The following is a 20,487-nucleotide window of genomic DNA, read 5'->3' as shown; positions in this document are numbered from 1 at the left end:
TCTTCTAAAATTCAGACAAATGAATTGCTGATGTACAGTAAAAGGAGTGATATTCTCGAGATCTCTAGAGGAGATTACTCTGTTTTTTTATTACATTTTTTTTGTCCGGAGAAGCCTAAGAGGCAGAAGATTTAAAGGATTAGTTCCCTTTAAAATGAAAATTAGCCCATGATTTACTCACCCTCAAGCCATCCTAGGTGTATATGACTTTCTTCTTTCAGACGAATACAATCGGTGTTATATTTAAAAAAACACTGGCTCTTCCAAGTTTTATAATGGCAGTGGATTGCAACCAACAGATTGAAGCTCAAAAACACGCATTGATCCATCGTAAATTAACTTCACGCGGCTCCGGGGGGGATATAAAGGCCTTCTGAAGCAAAACAATTTTGTATTAGAAAAACATTCATATTTATCACGTTACAAGGTAAAATTCTAGCTTACGGCTAAACAGCCATGCAGTTTACTTGCCCCTAATGCGCTACTTGCGAAACTTATGACGTCAGAATAGCGTAGTGCATTATATCAGCAGTACGTCGCATTACTCGCATAAGTTGCGCTTTAGACTTAAGTGGAATCCGTAAGTTTGTTTGGCCAGAAGCTAGTTATTGTACTTTACTATACAATTTTAAATATTCATATTTTTCTTACACAAACTCATCGCTTTGCTTCAGAAGGCCTTTATTAACCCCCAATATACACCTAGGATGGCTTGAGGGTGAGTAGCCTAAATCATGGGCTAATTTTCATTTGAAAGTGAAGCACTCCTTTAAGCAAACATCTCCATTTGTTCTCCATTTAATCTCATTGCTGTCTTAGAAAAACAATCCAGATGTTAAAAAGACCCCTTCTGTGGTTTTCCTTCCCTGTGGGGGATGGTCTGTAGTGTTTTGTGTGTCCAACACTTCATTTACATTGTTAAATGGCATCCACAAGCCTGCTGACAATAGAAAACATTTGAATGATAAACAATACAGTCAAGTGAATCGACGTGTATATTTAGGAGTGAAATGGGGTATTCAGTGAGAAAGATGCTAGACAGGACCTGATTTAGCAATTCATTGAATTGGAAACAGTGGGCATTTTATTCCAGTCCAGACTGAAGTCAGGCGGTTAGGGGGAGGGGTTGACAAATAAGAGGGATTTGTGATGTCAGCCGAAACAGAAAGTCATTTCAAAGGCAGAGCAAGTTATTTTACTTTAATCTTTTTTTTTTTTTAGGAATAACATGCACTGATGAATCAAGGGGTGATAAGATCAGTTTTAAGACTGTATAAATGGTCCATTTTGATTCCAGAAAACAGATTATAAAAAAAATTATAAAAAAAAGATTTGCCTTTTTGGGGTGAATCACCTGTGAATCAGACACTTCTGAGGGCTTCTCGGTCAGGCTGCTGCTCTCAGCTGGGACCAAGTCATTGTACTTGATGCTGACATCTTCATCAGAGTAGTGCAGGCTGCCGGGACTGGGTCGCGGTGGAGATCTGGAGGACCAACACACAGAGAAATCATTTATAATTCACTGATAAAATTAAATCTCTGATGTTAAAAGGGAGAGTTCACCCAAAAATGTAAATGCTGTCATCATTTACTCACCCTAAAGTTGTTCCAAAACTGTATGCATTTCTTTCTTCTACTGAACACAAAAGATGATATTTTGAAGAATACGGAAAACCAAACAGTTGACAAACAACTGTCTGGTTACCAACATTCTTCCAAATATTTTCTTTTGTGTTCAGCAGAGAAATGCAATTCATACAGATTTGAAACAACTTGACGGTGAGTAAATGACAGAATAATTTTTTTTGGGTGAACTCTCCTTTTAACATCAGAGATTTAATTTCAATGCAATATCCCTTTAAGTTAAAATAGGTCTTTCACAGTTACTTTTTCACTACAGGATTATCGTGGCCAAACCGATTATGGCTATAATGTCAAATTCATCTTTATATTGTGTTTTCACACACACACAAAAATTCAAGTGTACGAAGGCGGAAATCATTTTTACCCATAACAGTACAAAAGTGAGCAAAAATAACTGTTGAACTACACTTCCTCCAGACTGGGGTTTTTTAACTTCCACAATGGTGAGCAAACTTTTTTATGTGGGTAGAGTAAATTTTGTGACCCTAATACTAATTTTATAGTAGTAGCTACACACTGCATCGTCACCTTCTTTTGCATCTATATTATGATGGGTGGCAACCAGCGTTAAGGTGCAATACCATGTTAGAGAGTCAACAAGATACTGGGTTATTTACAATGTTATCATATGTGTATTAACACAATTTCAATATTTCATTTTTAAAATATAGTGTTTCATCCTGTTCTTCACACCAAATTACTGCATGGTTTCAAAAGACTTGGAATTTACTGCACAAATCATATGGGCCACTTTTCTGATACTTTCATGGTGCTTTTTCTTTGAAGCAGACTGTAAATGATCACTTTAATGTGGACTAGACTGTGTAGGAGTTTTAAAGACATCACAAGGAACTCATAAAGACCCAATGATGCATCATCATCATGGATCAAAGCTGATTTCGATTGGATAAACACACTCATAGAGCAGTCTAGTCCAGGAGAAAGAACAGATGATGAGACTTCTGAAGGGAAAGGGACAGGGAATCATCCACTCATTGGGCGCAACTGTGGACGAACTGTTAAAAGGGGTTGTGCTCGTTAAAAAGGAAGGTAGAAGGATCGCCGCATAGCAGGATGGGTTTACTTGATTTGCCATAATGAGGTCTGATATGCTCAAAGCCAAGGTCACTGGAGACATTAGCTTTTGAACTGAGGCTGCTAAGCTTCCCTTTACTTCAGTTGGCTTATAAATCAAGCTGAAATAACACACAGAGGGAAAAGCTTTAAAGAAGCATGCGGGGAACTAATGAGTAAAAGGAATATCTGATAAGCAAGAGGGTTTGTGGAAAAACATGGCATCCACCAGCTGATAGCATCGATGGCAAAACATATGAAGCTTTGTTCAACCTGAAAATGAACAAGAGGACCATGCGCGAGCTGTATACTAATGGAAAGCCTTGGTGGCGGAAGGGTTGTCCCGACAAAAATCGGGCCTCTGGGAATAAAGCAAGAGACCTAGGGGGAGGGGAGGGTTATGACATTGTATCGGTTTAAAATTCAGAGGAGGCTGAGGTTTGAGAAAGGTTGAAGCAGAGAGGCGGAGCCACTTCATACAGCCCCCAACACCCCTCAGAAGCCAGAAAGGGGCTTCAATTATTCACGAGCGCCGAGGTCGTCCATTCTTCTTATCCATCCTAATCTCGCGCCTCTATCTCTTCCGTCCCATACCAAACCCTTTCCTTTTCTACCTCTATCAAAGATATCTCTCGTGGCTCAATCTTGATGCGAGCTCATTAGCAGGACTGCATCCAAAGTGGAAGTTCTTCACTGCTCAGGCTCTTTGATCCCAAATCTGGGCCTCTGCATCTGGGCAGAGGACCAGCACAAACCCCCCAGCACATTCCAGTATAATGGGCGCAGAGCGGCTTCTCCAATTACCACCAGAGGAAGCTTGAAGCAGACCCATCCCTTCATCCAATCACGTTTAGTAGCCTTTCGTAACTCTTTCGTAAAGAAATTACATTAGAATACTGTAGACCATTATTGTACACTGTTCATGCAAATATGTCCAAATCCAAAGTGTCTGTAGAAGTCCCGAAGCAGGACGTGAACTACAGAAGGGGTTGAGGGAGGTCTGACCCCGCCAATTGACCCTTCGCAGGGAGCTTGATTGACAGGTGATCTGACCAATCATACTTCGCCATCCGCCATTTTGTCCGACAAGGCAGTCAGAAGAGTTAGTAGATTAACATGGGAGGATTTGAACTTGAAAATAGGAGTGTACTGACGCCTATCCGCGGTTAAAACAACATTCCTTCTTATGTTCATTCCTGTTTATTTGATGCTATAAATTAACTGAGTGGTTCACGTGGAGCTTTAACTGAGGCTCTACAGCGATCTGTCAGACGCATGAATTAGCCACAAAACGGTATTTATTGTTTAATTTTTTTTTTTTTTAAATGACCAAATTTGAAAGGTGAGACTTTGTTTAATATCAAAAGTAACCGAAAAGAAACCTGGTCTGTCCTGTCTGTCAGCGTCCTCTCTGCTCCGCGATGTATTTTTCACTGCGTGAGAACATGGTGTGGCGTGAGAGCGGCGTCGCTTGTCGGACATAGCAACAGTAACTAAAGGGGTCTTTGCGGTCAATTAAGGGTTGCCTTGGACGCCTTCAAAGGATGAGATACATGTCCTAAACTGTTTTAATTCTTCATATTACATTGATAGTTTTTTAACAATGTTTGACAAGCGTAGTCAAAAAAATGCAACCTGGTCACATTCGCCCAATGAGCTAATTATAGCAATAGCAGTCGCTCAAGCTTTTCGAATACATTGGTCATTTAATTTCTCTTTCTGCAAGCGTCACACTGTGTAGCTCCACCCACCATGAAATCTTATTGGTCCAAAATCCTGGTCCACCTAATTGCAAACTAAACACCAAATATGCTCTGATTGGCTTGCATTGTGTAAACATGTTGGATCGCAACTGGTTAGAAAACAGTGTTATGATCTGTATCAGATAATAAAGACAAAACCTACATGCTGTCATTAATAATCCATTTATTGTAGATAATAAGGACTTGTTGTGGCTGACATTTGGCTAAATGTGCAAGAAGTGACTAAAGATATTTTGTCCAAAAAAAAAAACAAAAAAAAAATCTGTGCCCAGAAAATTATTTATAAAATGTCCTTACAAAAAAAACGTGAAACCCCCTAAATGTCTTTGAATAACGTACTGTCTTTTAGATCTTTCTCTTAGTCCTTAAGCAACCGGGGACACGGTATGACCATCATGAATATGGTCTGATCTCAGCGCTATAGCATGTGAAGAAAGATGCTTTGTTGAAGCAGCTTACATAAATAGTCAATTTCTACAGAATGCACTTTGAATGTCAATAAGACACAAAGGAGGGAGGTCCGAGTGGTCCAACTTCCACAGTCTGGTGTGTTCTTTCAGCTGACAGATTGCAGTTGGAAATTTGAAAAGAGCGACTGTCATTAAAATCCATGCCAACTCAATCCATTTAATGGATGCCTGAAGTAGAATTTAAATCAACGGCTCGGCCAAAGCTCTGTGTGTGGACAGAATACATTCCTCTCTGGCTCTTTGTTTGTAGCCATTTGGGAATTGAAGCCATTGTGAAAATAATGTCCTGAACAGCATACTGACAAGAAAATTTCCAGAAAAAAAACCATCACATTAGCACTATTTCAATATATATTCAGTTAGAAGAGTTGCAGGTTCTCTGTGAAGTGATATCACTGTATATGCATACATTTGATGGAAATCATGTTTCGTGCATATATACTAACCGGGTGTAGATGCCGTTCTTACGGCAGAAGGAATTTTTAACAGAGAGTCGACGGTTGTTGAGCTCCAGGGCAGGGAAGCGTCCCTCATCCAGCCGCACCATCTCTCCATGGGATAGAGGCAGAGATGTGCAGTTCGAGTGTGCACCTTCAGACAGAAGATAAGAAGACAATCTTTGAGGATCATGGCCACTGTGGCGGCAATAACATCAAATCTATCCATCCTAAATTCAACTATAACTACACAGATAATAAACTTTTAAAACGTCACCGTATTTTAATGTAAATACATATCTCACTTGATCCAACAACCTTTTGGGCCTACCAGCCTAGATCTCGAACAGCTACTCTCTAGTGGTATGGCTCTGGGTTTGGCCTTGTTGTGTACTTGAACATGGCAGCTAGGCAAGTCAAATCTCACTAGGTCACCCAGCACACATCTTCTAAAGTCAGAAGACCTCTGATCTCAAAGGCTTAGAGTCTAACTGAAGTGTGATTTCATGGAGGTGAGAGAGCAGTGACCTCTCCGCCTAGATGGACAGTGTGATCTCCCATCTTGCAGAACTTCTGGCCTCACTGGACTTCGGTTAAACAAACCGGCACCAATAGATCAGGACCGAACGGGGCTGGGCGGGTGGGGTGTATCTTGAGAGAAGCCCTTTGTGTCATACACAAACACTTCCCTTGTGCTACTCACACATCCACAACCCTGTTGACTGACCCTGGCACAGCACTAAACGTTGACCGAGCTCAGAGGCAGCCATGTGAGAATCCCTCCCACACTTAAAGATCAGCACGCAACTCGACCTTCCCAGAACTCTAAACAGAAAGACGCAACATGCATGGAGCCCACAGTCCATAACCACCTCATGCAAATTACACACAAAACTAGAGAGAACTTTCTCGATCTGACAAGCTCTAATCTAACTGGTTGGCTTTATGCAACTTCTAGGAATAAATGCACTTGTTTTTTAAATCAATCCAACTAGAAATAAAGAGTTAGGTCAGTCATAAAAACTTGCTCTTTTTTAACAGCCGTGACACACCAAGCCGAAGTTTGGCTGTCAACAACGTCGGGACGTCTGACGGCTTAGATTTGCACCCCTAGTTGCCACAGACTAAAGGGGTTGTGGTCCAGTCTGCAACTGGTAAAACCACTGAGCTTTGTTTGGAACTAACTGAGTTCCAAGAATAGTGAGAAATAGGGATGGGAACCGAGAACCGATTCTTCTTCAGAACCGGTGCCCAGTGAATCGATTCCTTGGAACCGTTAGCATGCCTGCGTATCGGTTCCGCTCTTTGCAAATGTGTCATGATGTCACACACGCGCTGAGTTGTTTTGATTCAGAACGCGGCTAACATGGCAGAGGCAGAAGTTCGACGCAGAAGTATAATGAGGCCTTTAACGGGACGCCACGTTGCTTTCCGACCAGCCACCGCGTGCCGTCTCACACACATTCACTCGCACACATACACACTCACTGCACACACACACACTCGCGCTCACTCACTCACACAAACGCACACATGTTCACTCACACACACGCGCACATATACACTCACTCACTAGCGCTCACACGCTATCGCAAATGAGCACTGTTAATATTCCAAAAGGCACAAGCTCTTCCTTGACTGTTTTCAGTCTGTGTTTTTCGTTTTTATGGCACATAAATGGCAGTTTTTTTGTCTGGACCAATGAATGCGAAGGCACTAAGGCACTCTTCTTGATAATCTTTCAAGGCACACACTAGCGTGCCATGGCATACTGGTTGAGAAACACTGTGGCTATAGGTCCCTGGACTTTCCTTTGAGAAGTAGCTCACCTACTTTTAGGTTTGTTCTGAGGTTGCTACACATAATTTGTGTGTGCTCTGTGCTGTGTCTTCTGATCAGATATTAAAGCGAGTTAATACAAACAAACAAATTTGTTCTTATTCCCTCACCCAATGAGAATCGATAAGGAATCGGATCGATAAGCAATATCGATAATGGAATCGGAATCATTAAATCCTTATCAATTCCCATCCCTAGTGAGAAAAGACTTGACGGTCACCTTCTTTCCCCAAGCTGAGAGAAGACATGAGATGATGAGTGATGTAATTTAGCTTGAGGCAGCAGAATGCCTCCCTCTGAGGCAGCAAAATGAGTCAGCAATCATTTTGATAGTAATGACCACAACCAAATGAAGCAAACACACACTGCTATTGATTCTTTGTGCATCTCTCAAGTGGAAAATCACTTTTTCCCAGAGCACTATGGCGATACCCACCAGTGATGGGAAAATAAAGCTTATATTGACTCCATCTCACTTTAGTCACGTGAGTCAGCAAAAAGAGACAGGGCAATCAGGGTAAGTGAGAGATATTATGGATCTATTTTGAGTGATTTTGGCTTATCAACCCACCTGAGTCTGTTTTCTTGGTGTATTTTTTGCTCTGGCCTCGTATGATGAGGATAAAGATAAGCAGAAGGATGAAAATGAGGCCCACGAGAGCAATAACCACCAGAAACCACCATTCCTCATAAAAGGGGGAGACCTTTTGGGCTGGTAGAAAAAAAGAGAAAAGACGAAGAAAAATGGGTTTCCACAATGAAACAACAAAACCGTTTAGGCTTCCTGGCATGACTGTCCAAGTTTACTCACCTGATATTGAAGGAGAAGGGGCGCTTGGAGAACCGTAGCCATAGTCATTCACCGCGATGACACGGAAGTCATAGGTGACCCCTTCTCTGAGAGTATCCAGGTTAAGAGTGTACGATGTCACCTCTTTAGGGATGTCTTTGATTAGAATATCCCACAGTCCTTCATCTGTTGGTGGTGAGATGCCATTATTCCCTCTGTAACGGCCTTAAATGCTGTGTTTCTATACTATTTCTGTTTCTACAACTCACCAGATGGTCGTGCCTCTATGACATAGCGTGAGATGGGACCACGCCCGGGGTCACCGCTGGACCAGTGGAGAGTGAGGGCCGAGCCGTAACGAGAGATAAACGGCTCTCCCGGAGGCCCCGGAGCACCTGTATAACAAAATAGGGCATTGAGATGCTATGAAATTATACGCTTTAGATTTATTGGTGTAATAAAATAGTAAATTGGGCTAAATATGAGGCAACAAGACCTTCTCCAGGGCCAGTGGTGATGTTGGCCTCGACCTCTGGTCCATAGGTAAGGGTTTTAGCACGGATGCGGAAGTTGTAGGTCACTCCGTCTGCCAGATCCTTGATTTTCATCCACAAGGGGGCGCTGCCCTTCACATCCACTGTGACAATCTTACTGACACCTGAAGTGTGAGGAGAGGAGTCTGTAGAGGAAACACTCAAACTCTAGATACCATGCTAGAGTGAAACACTAACAATGACACTTTCAAACACTAATTATTACACAGCTTGCAGTGTGGCACTGTATTGACAATTCAAACGTTTATTTTTATTTTTATAAACTTCTTTCAAAAACATTCAAAACATTTTACTGGCCCCAAACCTTTTAACGGGAGTGTGCAGTAATATAATTACATACCATTTCTGGTCATATATTTTTTTCCTAATCTTGGTTTTAAGAAAATAAATACTTTTTACGACCTCTAAAATTAAGGTTTCAAATGTTCCATTGGCTTATATTGATAAAATGTTCAGCATTAATCTATCTGACAGTCATGACTCATCTTAATATTAGCATACTGAAAAAATATTGGTTTTCTCGACTGACTTATGACTCTTGTCTTCCGTTTATCCGTTCTGTCAGTTCTGTTCTGTTTAACCATTTATAGCCACCTTCATGTTGCACAGTGACTAGCTACGTTATGAATACTATGCAAATATATGCAGGAGTATCCAGATTTTCTGTATGCATAACATACCCGGTTGATCTTCTACATTTGCTAAAAGCAGGCAGCTACAGTGTTTACTGTATTCAGTGTGTTCACAGTATTCCCGAACATGGCATGTGTTGATAATCGAGTGTGTAGCCGGCAGAAAACAAGTTATGCTCTCAGTGTTCAGCATTCAATTTACGCAGAAGTCAAGGCTAAAACCTGAGCTTAAATAACACTTTGTTGCTTTGCAAGCACTGACTTTGCTTTCAAAGTTTCACACTTAAATTCACGTATACGTGTGAACACAGCACAAGGTCATGCTATAGGGGTTAAACTAACAGAGAAAGTTGGGCTCTCTTCTTTGAAGCGTATTCTTCAGATACGGGGCCTTGGTAAACAGCAGCCCAGCACATCTGGTTCCTCCCCGAAGGCTTGACCACTCTGGAGCCATTATGGGACCACAGTAATTCCCTCTCTGATCCCAATTACGGTGGAATTTGGCCAATGCACCACACTTCGCAATATTTCAACCATGCCTTGCTCAATAACAGGGCAAACGGAGGGAAACCTCACAGAGGAATGCCATTCATTACACGCCAAAAAGAAACCTCATCTTGACCAGATTTGGAGAGCAAATTTCAGACATTTGTAAGTTTAAAAATGCATGACAGGCCTAAAATGGTGTAAAGCAGCTGCTGCCGGAAAGCTACCTCAATAATTTACCCAGCCAAAAGCTTTTATTGTGGTGTAGTTTCTCACCATCCACAGGCGTGCAGGGCTCGTAGACCACGCGGTATCCCTCCACGATGCCATTGGGCTGCTTGGGCTCACCCCAGGACATGTTGACTGAGGTAGTGGTGAGTTCACTAAAGTGGATAAAATTGGGAGCGCTTGGAGCTGTGGAGTAAAAGAGCTCTCATTAAACATCTAACAGAGTTTCATGCATTATGATTGTTTGATTTCCATAGATCTAGTCAGGGCCTAAAATGAATGCTTGCCAAAGTATAATACATAGACTTGTTTCTATGCAACGTCATCACAGAGATGCGCGCGCAACTAGGCGGCAGAAAGCAACACTCTTTACAGCATTTAGCAGAAACAGAGATGACACGGAGCTGTTGTGCTGTAAAATACACTAACCACCAAAAAGATGGATTTAAAATGTAAGAAATCAATACTTTTATTCATCAAAGATGCATTAAATTGATCAAAAGTTACAGTAAAGACATTTAGAATGTTCAAAAGATTCTATTTCAAATAAATGCTGTTTTTTTGTTCTTTCTATTCATCAAAGAATCCTGAAAAAAATATGTTTGATCAAATTACCATATTAGAATGATTTCTGAAGGATCATGTGACACTGAAGACTGGATTAACGATGCTGAAAATGCAAAACTCGGCATAACACCTGATAGCGGTTTTGCCTCTTGAATGCGCGCGCATCCAGTATTGTTTACAAGAAACCCGTCTAAAGTTACCTACCAAACGCGAGTAAAAATGGAAATAAAACGGTTACTCGCAGTTAGTTTGTAACTTTATTAAGAACTGGAACATAATACGTGGTTTAAATCAAATTGTCTGCTAAAGTCAAAATCTGTTGCGGGTCTTTTAGAAAAAAAGCGTATAACAACGGTTAACGTTATCAAGGTTTTATCAAGGAAGTTTGTTTTCCTAAAAAAATAATTTGTGGAATTTTCTTGACCATTATCGAAATGAAAGCAATGGAAACAAAAAACAATGAGTGTACACATTCTTTTTAAGAGGTAGCCTACATTTTCACACAAAAACTGAGATTAGCCTGCAACATATATGTTTTTGTGATCTTTTTTTTTCAGGATTCTTTGATAAATATGAAAAAAAAACTATTTTAATCTATTACAGATGTCTTTATAGTTATTTTTGATTAATTAAATGAATGCATCCTTGCTGAATACTTTTTTTAAACTGACATCATTATATACACTATATAATGAAATATGTCAATAATGCTGATAATACATATTTATTTATTTTTATTTTATACTGTATTATTTATTAAATAATTCTTCAATTCACCCACTATTTGGCAGGGGTGTCAAAAGATATTCTTGATCCTGGACACAGCTTTAAAAAAAAAAAAACTAAAAAAAGTACTTTCCAGCACATGTATATTTAAGCACTCTTCTGCTGTTAGAGGTCAGGGTAATGTTGCAGTAATTCAAGGAGTTAGTTTGCCCTCCGGAAGATTGGCACGGAGACTTGAGTTGGCTCATCTCCCAGTGTCTTAGTGTAAGCTGAGCCAAGATTCAGTCTCGCCTGTACTGTTCTCATTGTTACTTCCTCACTACACTGTCACAGTCTTTAAGGGAACGGAAAAGGCTGAATTAACTTTTCTCAATCGCTTGGAACACAGTTCTTCTTAAGCTGACCTGCCAAAAAACACTTCCTCAATATGTGGCCCATTTTCTCAAACCAAGTTCCCAGCTCCCGGTCCAAAACGAACTGTCATGAGCTTCCGTCCCAACAGACTACCCCCCCAAGATTCTGAGACAGCTCATCTCCTTCTCAATCTAACACCATAGCCCTCATGCAATCCATATGATGTGATCCGTCCAATTGAAAATTAATAACCTTTGCAGCAGGGAACTTTGGGAAAACAGTGGGATCAAAGATCTAGAACATTCTCCCAAAGCGGGTTAAGCGTGAAGGTCACTTCACTGGTTGTTGATTGATGTATTTTGCATTGAGTCCCATGGTCACCTGCTTGCTGAGTGCGCCCTCTGGTGGGCAGCGAGCGCGGGCCGTCCCCTGCCGCGTTGAAGGCAGCCACGCTGATCATGTAGGTGGTGTAGCCAGTCAAGTTCTTCAGCTTCACGCTCAGCTCCGGCAGGAAGAGAGTGCGGAGTCGCTCAGTCTCATTCTGCAGCTGAAACTCCCAATAATAGATCTAGCAAGACAAATCGCACAAATGAATAACTTCAGAATTTGTCAATCTGATGGGATATTAAGCTACATTTTTTAGAGCAGCAGTCCTCAAACTTTTCAAACCAAGTCTGATTAAATCTGTCTATCAGGCTAAGGATCAATTAGTCACCTAGTTATTATTATATACTAATATAATAGAATAAAAGCCTATTTGTGCAATAATGCGGGCTTTTCTTAAGGCCTATTCTGACCAAGAACGATAATTATAAAGGTTATGGTAATTATATTAGTGTCCAAACCAATGCACAATAACGTTGTTTATTAGAACCTCGAGCTTGTTTAAGTCATGTGCATTCTGATTGGCTGTCAGAGTTTTTATTTGTTAATCAGCTGGAAAAAAAAGTATTTTTTTCTTCTGAAAGTGATTAACGATAATTATAACTTTAAAGTTGTAATAATCGTTCTAAAGTCATTGTCCTTGGTGTGAATGGGCATTTGGAGCATCTAATTAGACCTATGCACTGTCTAGTACTTATTTAAATTGTAACAAGAAACAAAGAATTTATAATTTTAGTACTTTAAAGCAGTGGATCTGAACCTATTTTTTTTTACTTCAAGGAACCCCATTGTCCAAAACAATATTTGAAGGCCATCCCTCACTCAAATTTCTACCCAATAAAATATTTTAGAGCATGGCATAACTAGAAAGATGTATATAAAAAAATATTAGTATAACAAATATAGTTGTTTCAGCTTATTTTCATCCTTGTTTTGTCTTATTTTAAATAATTTTATGAGTAATTAATAAATAATTTTAATTCACAATGTCATATCGCAGAAGAACATTATAATTGGATTCAATCAGAATCAGACCTTGACCATTTAAAGTGGCAGACAACAAACTACAGTGCATGGAGAGCCATATTGTGCGCTGGTGTGGACGCTTATATAGTTATCATTATAGTTATCATTCTTGGAGTGAACGGGCCTCAACAGAATATCGGCTTTGTCGGGTCACACATACTCGTCTTTCATCCCTCACTAAACTCACATTATTGGTTTAGCCAATGTAGCGTTGTTGACTATGTCATATCAAATAAGCAACAATTTGTTTGCTTTTTCGAACTGAGAGACGATCCAGAATTATTTTCTCTGGTAACTGACAGCATTTCCACAGATGTGTTGCACACCATTAGGGGGCGCTCAAAGAACCACTGTTTTAGTAATGTATTGATCTATGAATTGCTGAAGCACACTGAAGTGTCATACCTTATAGCCTTGAATATCCCCATTTTGGGCCTCCACTGGAGGAGGGTCCCATGTGACATCAAGCTGAGTGGCTGTTGAGGACTGGATAGCGACATTCTGAGATGGAGCGGTGGGCACTGATAAGAGAGAGAGAGAGAGAGAGAGAGAGAGAGAGAGAGAGAGAGAGAGAGAGAGAGAGAGAGGAGAGAGGAGAGAGGAGAGAGGTGATCAAACCAGACTGACTGATTTATTAGACTGTATACTGACTGACAGCACTACTGCATGTTTTATTAGACTGTGAAATCAATAATATTGACTGAGAGCATCAAGGAGGAATACTTGTGTCCTTACCCGCCTCCCCCACAAACACTTCCTGTGGCGAGCTGTTGGGCCCCTCCCCTACCGCATTATACACACTCAGTCGGATCTCGTAGCGCTTGTGTTTATTCAGATCTGAACAATGGGGAAAAAAAGTGCACACCCTATTCAATATTGCATGATAAAACCTTAAGTGGTGCTAAAACACAATGATCCCGTTCCAATGAAGTGAGAAGTTGTGAGGAAAAGCCAATGACAGTGTGAAGAGAAATGGGCACAGTCAGACGTGAGAAGAGAGACAAATGAGACTGGGCTCTCGTGCGAGCAAATAAACGAGGTGTGAGAAAGAGTCGCTCCTGGAGTTCAGAGACTGAGTTTGGCAGGATGAGGGAGTGGATGACTGGAAAGCAGTGTCGGGGAGTAACTAACCAAAATTAACGATGCTGCTAACTTAATGTTCTTTAGTATATAATCAGAGTCACTTTTCCAGTGTTAAGCTTCTCTTTGCTGATTCATCTTAGTCAACTGGTTCATTCAGATGTTTCATTAAAAATAACTGTTGCGAAAAGAAAATGATTGACAGATTTGAGTCCCAGTGTGAATATCTAATTTGTATTGATACATAGTATCAAAATATCCTTAAAATATGAATCATCAACAATATAAATTCAATTTAAAAATGATACATTAATATTTCAATATAAACAATAATATAAAACTTAATTTAATAAGCATGTATGAAGTAATATTCACAAATAATAATATTTAGAATTAATATTAATAAGAAGTTAATTAAGAAAATAATATAATATTTCAAATGCTCCAAAATGCTTTTGGTCATAATGCATCCTGGCTGAATTAAAGTATTAATTTCTATTTAAAAAAAATAAACATAAAACATCCCAAACTTTTGAACGGTTATATAGCTTCATTGCCGTTTTATTGGTAGTTTAGCTAAGTGTTTATAATATAGGATGGCTTGACTGCAGTTTAACTACTACTACAGACATGAACAGCTTGAAGTAGCTTCCCCAACACTGGAATAAATGATGACGATAGAAACACTGATGAAAGAGCGAGAGCGAATCTTACTGTCCAGCTCGTATTGGGTAAGTGAGGATTCGGTCAGGTTCCTCACACTGTACGGGGCTGAGGACGGTTGAGTGGAGGGGAGAGGACGGCAGTGAGCAAGATCAAAGGTAAAGAGGTAGAGAGAGATAAAGAGAAAGTAAGAGAAAGAGAGAAAAAGAGCTGGATTAGCGCATTAGCTCATGCTAGCAGAAAGACTGGCAGCTCTACAGACTTTGCGAGAGAAACACACTGCTCAGAAAACAATTAACACAGCCCTCATACATTGTAAAGCTTAAATTACATGCATGTTAATGACATGAGCCACTATATAATGTGTAGTTATAGGGAAACACAAAACAGATGAGTTAGCCTTTTTCCTGAATTAGCTTATCTCTCCATGTTCTCACACAGTACATGTGATTGTGACGCAAGTACTTTTTGATCAGCACAATATTGGCACAAAACCCATGGTTTAATGCCAATATGTCTTAGTTACAAGTTGTTTTTATTAAAAGTTGAATGGACATTAACAAAGCTCCATAGTAGTATCATGTTTTTTGGACAAAGTACCATGATGTAGTTTCCTGTGCTTTCTGTAGCTCAAACAATAGAGTATTGTGTTAACAACACCAAGGTCATGGGTTCGACTCTCAGGCAAAGTAAGAACTGATCAAATGTAAATGCAAGATATTCGAAGTATCATGTACTATGCATTTTTATTCTTTGATTTACCTTGGAATGGTGATACATGAATATAATAATCAAGTCATCATATTATACCATGACTGTACCATGGTACAAACCGTCTTTTATAAGGTTATTGTTACAACTGTAAGTTTTTGTAGATAGCAGGGCAAGATAGACCAATACTAATTTAGACTTGAGTGAGTTTATTTGAGACTCACCTGTGAGCTCAGCCCAGTTGCCTGGTGGGCTGTTCACTGTGCGCACTGTGAAGCTGCGTAGGCGATCGTAACGCAGTTCTCTGTAGCGTACTCGAAAACCAAGCAAAATGCCATTGATTTCCTCCTCGGGGGGTGGCTGGATGGGTTTGAACAGATTATGTCATTATCTCCTCTTTGTAAACACAACGTTCAACAACAGATAAAGACCCGTGTTCCCTCTCAGAACAGCGTGATGAATCGGACCTCACCTTCCAGCGGACCAGCACAGATGTGGTGGTGTGCGGCGTCACAGAGAGGATTGTGGGAGCTTTGTCGGGAGCTAATGGAACACAAACAGACAGTTTGTTCAGCTAATGATTGTGGAGCTGCAAAGACCCTGATAAGAGTCGAACAACCAAGAGTGAAATCCAGCTAATAGTGGTGGAGCTGTTAGCAGCGTTCTGGTTACACGCCAAAGGTCAAGCATGAGGTAACCTAGCAGTTTTCCCCCTTCACTGGCTGTATCCAATTTTGGCCACATTATGATTCATCTCAGGCCTCGACAGCATTAAAGCGGTTCGCAGTTGCCCCTACCATCCTGTAGAGTGGTGATTGCCTCGCTCTCCTCGCTGTACTCGCTGTCCCCAATATCATTAGTGGCTTTCACTCTGAACTGGTAGGAAGTGAAAGGCTTGAGCCTGCAAACAGGAAAAAAGCTCAGTAGGACTACTGAGGTGCTTCCAGTTTTGCCCTCTACGACCCTCAAAGTTTGACACAGGATCAATTCAGGCTTACCTGTCTATGACGTAAGAGGTGGCCTCGTGGTTGACTGATGCCGAGTGGACAGTCCAGTTGCTGTCGGGCAGCTCTCTGTACTGGACTGTGTAGTATCGGATGGGTGACAGACCATCGCTGCCTGGTTCCCATGACAGCAGCACACTGCGGGCCAGGACCTCTTCCTGAGGCACAACGGGACGACTCGTGGGCTGTGGGCGTGCTGATGGGAGATTAGATGAGTCGTTTTAATCAATGGCATGTGGTAAACAGCACCTGACCTTGTAAAGAGAGGTGAAGCAGTACCTCTCTTTTCTGTAGTGACCACCAGTGCTTCGGCCGCTTCTCCCCAGCCCTTTCGAGTCTGGGCTGTGAGGCGGAACACATACACACTCTCTGGTTTCAGTCCAGCTGCTGTATACTGTCGCGCACTTGGGTTGAGCACATCGACGATGGCGGAGGTAATACTGGAGGAGTTTCTCCGGTAAGCAATCTGATAGGCTAGATGAGAGAAACAGTTAGTAGATTCTGAATTTGATTATCATGTAACTGGTCCTACAAGCACCCCTTCAAATGGGATTCAGGATTCGCCTAAGAGAATGGGATTCGTATACACTTACAAGGACACTATAAGAGCACAGCATCTAGCATCTAGTAAGGTTGCCTTCACATGTACTGTATATCTATCAGCTAGCTGTTATAACATCGGATCACAGCCCCCAAAAAACTAGTCCTACCCCACTGCTCCGGGCGGGATTTGAGCTATCATCAACCAGAATGGGAGGCGGATGGACTAACGTTCTACTAGTTTTCTATTGTTGCAGAGTAAGTCTTGTTTCTATTCTTTAATCAGCTAGTGTGACATGTTCACTGGTGTTGTCAAAAGTACCGACACAGGAGCGTTTGAAAGCAGGCGCCTATCAGCGGATCCGTCTATCAGTGGATATATTTCTAGGGATCCACTGGGATCCGTCTATTAGTGGATATATTTCTAGGGATCCACTGATAGACACCTGATTTCAAACGCTCCCGTGTGTATCTGTGTAAGCGATCGGTGAAGACAACGTGTTTTTGAAGCTTTGATCATTGTAGCCAATCAAAGACATGTATGTTTAGCGCATCAACAAAATGGCCAATCAGAGACATATATGTTGACCGCGTCAACACAATGGCCGATCAGAGGTGATTAAGAATCGTTTCAACAGTGCTCAAAATTCAAGAGTGAAATGCTGGTATTGTCACATTTTTTAAATTTCAGTTCCGACTTGGTACCGAAGTCGGTACTTTTGACAACACTAATGTTCATTGACAGCTTATTAATCTTAGAAATTCTGCAATCATGCAGTGTGACTGCTCCAACGAAATGTCAAAGGGATGATTAGGAGAAAAGTTTTGGCTGTGATGTGTACCAATCCAATCTGACATGAAAGACCGTGGCCCAGAGCGCAATAGATTTGACCCATGGTCACACTGTGATCATGGTTCAGTCTGACAAGTAACAATAGTAAAGGACTGCAAAAATCATATAGAGTGCACCCAATTTACCAAGGATGATGCCATTTGGCTGGGCAGGGGGCTGCCAGATCAGTCTCACTGAGGAAGTCCTAACTTCAGGGAAAAGGATCCCGACTGGAGGCCCAGGTACTGTTAAAACAATTGGTTATGTAACTAGCACAACATAAGCAAGATTAACAACTTATGGTGGTTGTTCATTGTGGTTTAGACTCTCACCATCATCAAGTGTGCGCTCAAAGATGGGCGGAGAACTTGGCATGCCATCTCCTATACGGGTGAAGGATAGAACCTGGATCTCATAAAGCACATACTTCCCAAGACCAGTGAGCTGAACACTGTAAGTGGTATTTCCCTCCACCGTCCAGAAACGCAGAGCTGACTCGGCATCCTTCTCCTTGTATACCACCTGAAATGAGGAGGAATAGATGCATCTTTTCACTACTGCAATGAACTCAAGGTCAATAAATCTAGCAGGAAGCCAGTTAACAATGTACCTTATAGCCCAAAATTAATCCATTGCGGTCAGTCTCAGGCACGTCACCCCAGCGGACCAGGATGCTGCTGGAGGTGGTAGCAAAAGCTGAAACATTTGCAGGGCCACTGGAGGGGACTAACAAATGGAGAAAACATACAATTAACAACTGTAAGAGCAATCAGAGATTCAAACGGGAACAGCGTGCATTTTGTCATTCATACCCGTCACATGTTTTACAAGATAAAGCATATGACAATGCAGTCTGGTTACAATCCGGTACATAATGTAAAAACGTGTTTCCGACTGCGCTGCCAGCTGTTAATCAAACTGTGAATGACAGACAGTTTGACTGATGAGAAAATAACTTCATTCTTATTTTTCAATACTTGCATGAAACAAATAACTTTTTAATGGTCTAAGCAAATGGAGGAAAAGACCCCAGGGAGTGTCATATCTCTTCTAAAGTTTTAGATGAGATCTAAACAATCTCACAAACTCGCATTTGCTAGGACGCTAAAGTCTGAAATCAAAACTCAAATATATCTCATCAATTATCTGAGTTATACTATCCATGGTTATTTTATAGATAGCTTCTCTTACTCCATGCCAGCAGCAATTGTCTCATCTATTTTTATTTCTCATCATAATTTTAGGAGATACAAAGTTATTTGAATCATAACTGCAAACTCCATTAAGACTCCTGGGCAATAAATGAACAACCTTTGAGCAATAAAGTGTTCCTGTGGGCAGCCATCATAATTAATTCAAAGGTCAGCATTGTTGTAAAAGCATTTTGAGAAGGTGCAAAAGAGTAAAAGTACAAGAGAGGGAGGAAAGAAAGCACAGCAGATTTCTCACCTGACTCTCTGGTTCTCCCGTGAACTGGCTGGCTCCACGGTCCTGGCCCGATGCCATTGAACGACTGCACTTTGACCTCGTATTCTGTCCACTCCTCCAGGTCCTCAATGGTAAACTCTCTCTCTTGCCTGTCAGGAATGATGTGGGACAGGACCCCAACCTTTGAGCCCAGGCGTGAGTACTGCACCCGGTAGCCCACCAGCTCTGGATTGCCATTGTATTCCCATTCTGGCAGCGGCTAGAATACAGACACACTTCAACTTAGATTCAAAATTTTAGCATCTTAGAACATTTATCACCTCTCGACCAGGTCTTATCAACGTTAGGAAAATAAAATCACAGATGAAATCTCTTCAATACGCCAACTGTTTCTCCCAAAACAATGAGATGGAAATGGTGACTTCTGCTTAAAGGATAACTCATTTTTTTGTAAATTTGGATTGCTATCAATACAGAAAACAACGACAAAAATCGGTGTTGCCTACACTGTGTTATCCTCTTTTTAAAATTTGCACCCTGTTGACTTCAATGGGGCACGTTTTAAACCTGCTTTTAGCCTCTTAACATCCTTGATATGTCATTACACATGGCTGGGCACTTGTAAATTACAAGTGCCCAGCCATGTTGAGTGATTCCTTCAGAGTGAACACGAGTGAATCTGACTGTAGTAGATGTGAAAGATATGAATAAAAATTGTTATTTCAGCCAGCGCACATACCTTTATTTACATTCTGTTTTCGGTCGAAGTCCAAAGTAGTCGATTGTCGAGTTCACACGTGTGATCATAGGTAACTAAACCTATGCGTGTGAACTCGACAATCGACTACTTTGGACTTCGATCAAGGATGTTAAAGGACAAGTTCGGTATTTTACACTTAAAGCCCTGTTTACAGATCGTATCTGATGAAATAGAACGGTTAAGATTAAAATTTGGACACATGCTGCTGTCCCGAGAATTTTAGGTTTATTTCGCTTTTGTGGACCTATTTTGCCAAACGCGTCACACCCGTGATTCTTCCGTTGAAAGCTTGAATAATAGACACTCCAGCCCAGTTGGTGGCGATAATGCACCTTTGCCAATTGCAAGCAAACCGCTGGCATTTCATTGAATACACAGAAGAAGCAGAAGAAGAAGCGGGCGGAGGAATATCGTACCTCACACAGCACATTCAATACAAGTCAATGGAGTTGGACAAAAACTACGATAAAACCTGTTGGAAAGCATCTTTTTCAT

General features: G+C 41.0%; 1 protein-coding gene across 1 annotated transcript in view; it reads right to left on the bottom strand.

The window, feature by feature from the left end:
* sdk2a (sidekick cell adhesion molecule 2a) overlaps positions 1 to 20,487 on the bottom strand; it is a 63,040-nt gene that overhangs the window by 4,793 nt on the left and 37,760 nt on the right. Inside the window, exons 24-43 of the mRNA XM_079618050.1 lie at positions 19,254 to 19,491; positions 18,415 to 18,530; positions 18,137 to 18,326; positions 17,951 to 18,049; positions 16,712 to 16,906; positions 16,427 to 16,628; positions 16,226 to 16,329; positions 15,901 to 15,971; positions 15,653 to 15,788; positions 14,769 to 14,825; positions 13,710 to 13,811; positions 13,380 to 13,495; positions 11,946 to 12,132; positions 9,966 to 10,103; positions 8,514 to 8,675; positions 8,287 to 8,412; positions 8,039 to 8,203; positions 7,799 to 7,939; positions 5,398 to 5,542; positions 1,355 to 1,484 (exon numbers count right to left, since the gene is read on the bottom strand). Coding sequence (XP_079474176.1) covers positions 1,355 to 1,484; positions 5,398 to 5,542; positions 7,799 to 7,939; positions 8,039 to 8,203; positions 8,287 to 8,412; positions 8,514 to 8,675; positions 9,966 to 10,103; positions 11,946 to 12,132; positions 13,380 to 13,495; positions 13,710 to 13,811; positions 14,769 to 14,825; positions 15,653 to 15,788; positions 15,901 to 15,971; positions 16,226 to 16,329; positions 16,427 to 16,628; positions 16,712 to 16,906; positions 17,951 to 18,049; positions 18,137 to 18,326; positions 18,415 to 18,530; positions 19,254 to 19,491 — 2,820 coding nt within the window. The remainder of the gene's footprint in view (positions 1 to 1,354; positions 1,485 to 5,397; positions 5,543 to 7,798; positions 7,940 to 8,038; positions 8,204 to 8,286; positions 8,413 to 8,513; positions 8,676 to 9,965; positions 10,104 to 11,945; positions 12,133 to 13,379; positions 13,496 to 13,709; positions 13,812 to 14,768; positions 14,826 to 15,652; positions 15,789 to 15,900; positions 15,972 to 16,225; positions 16,330 to 16,426; positions 16,629 to 16,711; positions 16,907 to 17,950; positions 18,050 to 18,136; positions 18,327 to 18,414; positions 18,531 to 19,253; positions 19,492 to 20,487) is intronic.

Source organism: Phoxinus phoxinus (genome assembly GCF_949152265.1).
Source record: "Phoxinus phoxinus genome assembly, chromosome: 1".
Taxonomy (NCBI): domain Eukaryota; kingdom Metazoa; phylum Chordata; class Actinopteri; order Cypriniformes; family Leuciscidae; genus Phoxinus; species Phoxinus phoxinus.
The sequence above is the reverse complement of the archived record's forward strand: the minus strand, read 5'-3'. Positions and strand labels throughout refer to the sequence as shown.